Source organism: Lingula anatina, chromosome 5 (assembly GCF_051362555.1).
Source record: "Lingula anatina isolate TDL-2025a chromosome 5, LinAna3.0, whole genome shotgun sequence".
NCBI classification, from domain to species: domain Eukaryota; kingdom Metazoa; phylum Brachiopoda; class Lingulata; order Lingulida; family Lingulidae; genus Lingula; species Lingula anatina.
This window is the reverse complement of record NC_141771.1, coordinates 11,229,090-11,235,089: the sequence shown is the minus strand read 5'-3', so window position 1 is coordinate 11,235,089 and position 6,000 is coordinate 11,229,090. Positions and strand designations below refer to the sequence as shown.

Genomic DNA, 6,000 nt, shown 5'->3' with positions numbered 1-6,000 from the left:
AGTATTTTCACCAATTGTGTCCAAGTCAAACATTTCACCTGGAAAATTTGCAGATGGTATTAAAAGTAACTAAATGCTAAACTCACTTCTATCAACCATTGTTGTTCTTTCTCACTTTTGACACGAGCGTTCGCACGGAATTCTTTTCGTATTCTGTAGTTGAAATAATCCCTGTCGGTTAGTTTCAACGTCCTTCCTTTTTTAAGTAATTCCTTGTATAGACCTAAAATCACTCTTTTACTCTGCATGTTACGTTCTTTTCCTCGTGGAACTTTCTTCAAGCGTTGGAATTTGTTATGTTTACAACTCTGGCTCTTTCCACATGTACTACGACCTTGACCTTGAAGGTTGATCTCGCAGGATCGCGGAAAATCACCTTCTTTGAATAAAATAATGTTTTACACGTTTTTCTCATCCAACCTACTTCATATTTTCCTTGCTTTATTTACAATGAATTTCCTTTGATGTGTTAGTAACATCATTGAAAAAGACTGCTAAAAAACAACTAAAAACGCTTTTAAAAATTGGCACCACGTGACAACATCGAAAACGAGGTTTGAGTTGATAAGGACTCGATTCGAATGAGTGAAATCTATTGATTTGATGAAATTCGCCCTTGTAGGGCGCCTACAGAAACCTCTTACATGTCAAATGATTTTTAGTAGGACAACCAAATATTTACGATGGCTTCAGACCCAGACGGCGAGGATTTCTTCAACATATCAGGTACAGGATTGATTTCTCAGTGTCAGTGTTAGTGTAATCTACCCCATCATATATTGTTCTGCTTCAGTTCAGAGCATTTACCTGTTGTTCTAGCTGTGAGTAGTTTTTACTAAGTACATTTCATTGTTACCTGTTCAACGTGATCTGTATTATATTGAACAATTTTTCCTGTTGGTACTCTGCCAACAGGCCACACTATATAAACCTTCCACTTCTACTACTACTACTCTAACTCTGCTCTCTTCACTTTACTTCCACTGGACAGAGTGTCACTTCACTTCATTTCCACTGGACAGAGAGTCACTTCACTTCAGCTGGACAGAGAGGGACAGCCCAGTGTGCTGACAAATTCTGCTGACAGTTCTGCTGATATCTGAATATACTTTGACTTTGTTTCTTCATCATGACATCAGACTTTGTATGCGACTCATGTACCATGCTAGCAGTGTACTTTGCCAGGTTCCCCCAGAAAAATCTTTGTAGTTGTTTTCCACATTACAGTCAGAATATGACCTCTCTCTCTCTCTCTTTTTCTCTTTCTCTCTCTCTCTCTCTCTCTCGTATGATGTATATTGATATGTCTTTTATCTTCTTCAGGTACCAAACTGAACACCTCCAGACCGTTGACTGCTCCTTTGCCCTTTAGACACAGACCGCAAGCTGAGGAGATGATAGACCTGTACAATTTTGAAGATCCAAAATTTGAAGGTTGTTTTTTAACATATTGCCTGTTTAACTAAAACCTTATTCCTGTAGACAAAATCAGTCTATGGAGATTGCTCAAACTGTGCATTATTTAATGTGAGATATATAAATCATACATTACAATTATTATTATATAAAAGTCTTTTTGTCACGTTTACATATGTCTTTGCAAACACATATCTTGTAAGATCCACAACAAGAAATATTGATTTTCAAAAGCATATTAGAAATGCATTTGTGTACAGTATAGCATATGCAATTCTGATTTCATATTCATTTCAATTAATATTGTATAGAGTATAGAATATAAGTGATAACATGATCAGTGATTTATTTCAGACAGCAGATATGTGATGACAAGTCCTAGATCCTTGGAAGCTTGTTCTAGACTGGGGATAAAGGTATAATAAAGTTACAGCCACTAAGATTTATATAATAAGAGATATTCACTCATTTTAAACATGATTTTTCTTTTCTCTGAATAATATTATAGAGGTTACAAAAGTTTATATGAACACTGTATTGTAACTATATCCAATTAAGACTTTGAGAAAGATAATTGAAATTTGAACAGATAGGGGATAAATAGATAACCAAATTTAATAGTTATATGTAATAAGTATTCCCTAAAACTAATGTGTTTATGCTTGACAATAAGAAAAACATTTAATAACTTTTTCAGCAAATAATGAAAATGTAGTTACTGGTCAAAGGCAAAACTTATGATTACAGTTTAGTTTATATAATTAATTTAATTCCATTTTCACTCTCTCTGTAGCCAGTAGAACTGTTATACAAGCCACTTGCTGAGTTTCAAGATGACCTGCTGCCACAGAATGTCCCGCTCAGGACCATCTACAACATGTTTGACGAACATGAGGTGGAGAGACAAAGTAAGTTTCAGCAGATTCTTTTCCCGCCCCCCTTCCCCGCCCTCCCTCTTTTCTGCCAGTCATCGGCTATACTAACAGAGAGACCACTGTCTGACCATCTCCTTTGAAGTTAAATGATACATCTGACCCATTAATTTTATAATAATACAGTTGTGATACTATGATGACACGTCTCTGTTATTAGGACAGTCACAATTTTCATGCATAAATTTCTGTTCCCAGGGAATATTTTCTACTTGTTTTTTTCCTTGTTTGTTTATATGCCATCCTTGCTAAAGCCTACGTTACATTTTGCCGTACAATAAAATAATACAGTGAAACACAGCATCTGTCTTCAGCCATTCTTCCACAAGAACTGTCTCGCGTTCTGAGATGTGGCTATCCGAATCTCAGACAATATACAATAAAATCTATAGTAGGATAAAACAGTAGATACAGTGCTCTACCCACTAAGCTACCAAGCCCAAGTCTTCCATGACCAGTCACTGTAGTTCCATGTAACATTACTCTTTTGTTGAATTCAACACGTAGATTTGTTTTTCTTGTCTATAATGTTGTATCCTATTCCAAATAGGATGCACCTTAGTAGTTATGAACATTACAATTATGATATTGTTGACAACTGTCTTTCCTTTTGAAACCTCTTTCCACAAGCTCCTTTTCATCTCTCCTCCAATCCCATCTATTGCTCCCTTCCCGTGTGCAGTTGCAAAAAAGCTCCAATCACATATACAACTGAAATCCTCTTCATGAAAAAGAAGATTGCAGAAATTGTGTATTTGTTTTTGTACTGCGACCCTGCATTGTATAACCAGTAGTGCCTGTGTTCAATTTTCCAAGGAAGTATATCATCTGTGGTAATCCCATATAAGGCACAAGCACTATGCTTGTCATGTCTGAACTCATCAGAAACTATACTATATGATGCATGAAGGTGGTCACAGTTGTCTTCTTGTCTGCATTGGTCAATTGTCCCAACTACAGGTCAAATACTGCTGCTAAATGACCTGACTCAAAGTCAATAATAATATAAAAGCTTTGAAAACAGCTTCTTGTTTTGAGCTCTAATGGGTGGACATGATCTCACCTTGCTGTTTAATAGAATAATTTTCCGCAAAGTCTTCATGGATAATGATTTGTCCAAGTTTCAGAGTACACTTTACATGCTGCAGTTCTGTATGCTGCCTCTGCATCACATTCATGGCCTGAAAGCAGTTGCTGTTGGTTATATAGTTCACTTTTTGCCTATTTCAAATCTCCTTGAATTGGCAAACTATTGTACCTTTTCAATGGTTGTTCCCTACTGATATTACGGAATTTCTTGCGCTAAGTCTGCATCCCAATAAAAGTCGCCCAGAAACTCTACACCCACCTGTCGCAGTTTCTTGTAATGCACTATTACATTTAGAGGGAAGTGAAGGAGCAGCAAGGAGGATGGCAGTGACAAGAGTCCTGGATTAATTATCTTGGTGTTTTCTTATTTTGGGTGTCAGTCTGTCCACCACCAGCCATCTTGTCAATTCTTAGGAAGGCTTTGAAGTTCCCTTTGGCCTCACACATTGTTTCTTCTATGAGGGTGTCATATTGGACCAAGATAACTCTTCCCAGCAGCCATGGTTTCACCAATGAGGGCTTCTTGCACCTTTTTCCTCGGCTGTTTTTCCAGTCCAGCAAGAGTTATTGTCTTTTCATGCAAAAAAGTAGGGGATGTCCTGGTGTAAAAAGCCCTTACACTAATCTACTCTGGCTCCAGATCTTTCTATTGCTAAACTGCTTACCTTAGCAGTCCTGAAATCCCTTTCTATGGCTGACCACTAGAAACCACAGATTTCAACCTCTATTTTTATCTTGCCTCTCAGTAATGGCGGTGCCCTTTATTCTCGCTACTAGCTATAACCTAGAGTCTCGTCATTCCTCACAGCTCTTGGGTTACTCTCAATCTGCCACACAGCCTCAACTCCAAATCGAGACCCAAGACAAGCTACTTACAGATGTCGGATCACTACAATGGTGATCTTGCTGCACAGGATCAGGGTCGGGAATTCCAAGCATCCTTAAGATTCTGTTTTTCTCTTCAGGCTGCACTCATTGAATACATTTGTGTCTGGACCATAATAACTCTGTTCTCAGCAGCCATGGTTTTACCAATGAAGGTTTTTTGCACCTGTTGCCACGGCTGTTGTTCCAGGCCAATAAGAGTTGTTATTGTCTGTATTTATGTTGGCAGTATGCAGTGGAGTCAGCAACTGAATCAGCAGCATGAGAGTAAGTGAGCAGCATGGGATCAACCTGCTGGGATCTCTCTCTGTCTGTCCAGTGGTTGGTAGTAATATGAAGTGTGACCCAGTGTAGACTAGTTCAGGGCCATTTATGCTGTAGCTTGCTGGCAGAGTGCCAACAGGAAAAACTTTTCACCATAATAACAGGTAAACACTTCTCACTACAGTCAGTATAATGCAGAGCAGTCCATACTATGGCCATTGTTCCCTTGAAGCACCAGAATCTTGAAGCCAAGATCCAATTGATCTTCTCAACTGCTCTTGAAGCATAAAGAGAATTCTCACTGAGTTATAGAACAATTCCTGTCCAATTCTACACTCTTACCGCCTTAACCTATGAGGCTTCATAGGAACCCGGTGTGGGCAATGAATGGTATCCGTGTGGTGTAATATAACTAGAGTACGGACTGTCCAGTCTGTTTAGTTCGGGGCTCTCTCTGCATACCTATCCCCACTATGGAGTGATAATACTTACACAGTCCTGAGCATGGCTTTAACAACAAGATGCTGTGCAAAGTGCATGCTCCATTTCTCTAGAGACTTGAGGACTCGGGTGCTCGAGATGCATCCCCACCCCCCTCTGGCTCCTATTGTGAGTCCATACACTTCAATAGCGGTTGTTCCAGTGATATGCTCTCTCTCTCACACCTACTAGATATTTTCTTCTCTTCTCAACATTCGCTTTCTCTAGCGTGTCGCATTCTTCGACCTGAATAGTAGGGTCGACCACTACTGCTTTTGAGTCCTTGATAAAGATAACATCGGGAATTAGGGTGTTACCCAGAGGGTCCCTTGGTCGCGTTTCTCATTTTAAGGTCTTAAAATTTGTCCAAAATTTCAGCCTAGCAAAATCGTAGGGGCTACAAAGGCTGTGGGTCCCTGTGATTCAGTATGACCACCACCAGCCTCTGCACAGATGCTGTACGAAAAGGAACATATATGGCACCAAGCAAACATCACATGGCAAACGTAACCTAGGCTTTATTTCTTGTCTGTTATTTCCAGGAAAGCTGAGACTGTGTAGAGACGAGTTACAGCTCCTGGAGGAGGATGAGGGGTGGAAATCAAGACAGTCTCCACGTGTGATCACCTCAGCCAGGGACAGAGTGATGTCACCCGTGTCACCCAGGGCTGCAGTCAGGAAGTCTAAAATCTTGCAGTTCAGTGGGTCAGGTAGTACAGGATCCTGTGTGTGAAAGTTATATCATAGAAAATGGAAAAGAAGTATAGTAAAGCACACAGGAGCTGTGGAAATGTGTGTGTGTGCGTGTGTGTGCATGCTTGTGTGCGTCTGTGATAGCATGATAGGAAGTGAAAAAAGATTTTGAAAAAAAATTTATAAAAAGATTATCTAGACTTTGTATTACATCTTTTGAACAAAAGTTCACCTGAAGGGT

At 39.4% G+C, this 6,000-nt stretch overlaps 1 protein-coding gene across 3 annotated transcripts in view; it reads left to right on the top strand.

Moving 5' to 3' along the window:
- The first annotated feature begins 541 nt into the window (after positions 1 to 541).
- LOC106165240 (uncharacterized) overlaps positions 542 to 6,000 on the top strand; it is a 70,334-nt gene continuing 64,875 nt past the window's right edge. Inside the window, exons 1-5 of one of the 3 annotated variants that reach the window (XM_013543366.3) lie at positions 542 to 726; positions 1,324 to 1,434; positions 1,771 to 1,832; positions 2,210 to 2,324; positions 5,609 to 5,776. In XM_013543366.3, the coding sequence (XP_013398820.2) occupies positions 684 to 726; positions 1,324 to 1,434; positions 1,771 to 1,832; positions 2,210 to 2,324; positions 5,609 to 5,776 (499 nt within the window). In that variant the 5' untranslated portion in view covers positions 542 to 683. Of the gene's footprint in view, positions 727 to 991; positions 1,186 to 1,323; positions 1,435 to 1,770; positions 1,833 to 2,209; positions 2,325 to 5,608; positions 5,777 to 6,000 lie in introns of those variants that run through there. The other 2 variants (XM_087012542.1, XM_087012541.1) reach the window with 2 other exon arrangements.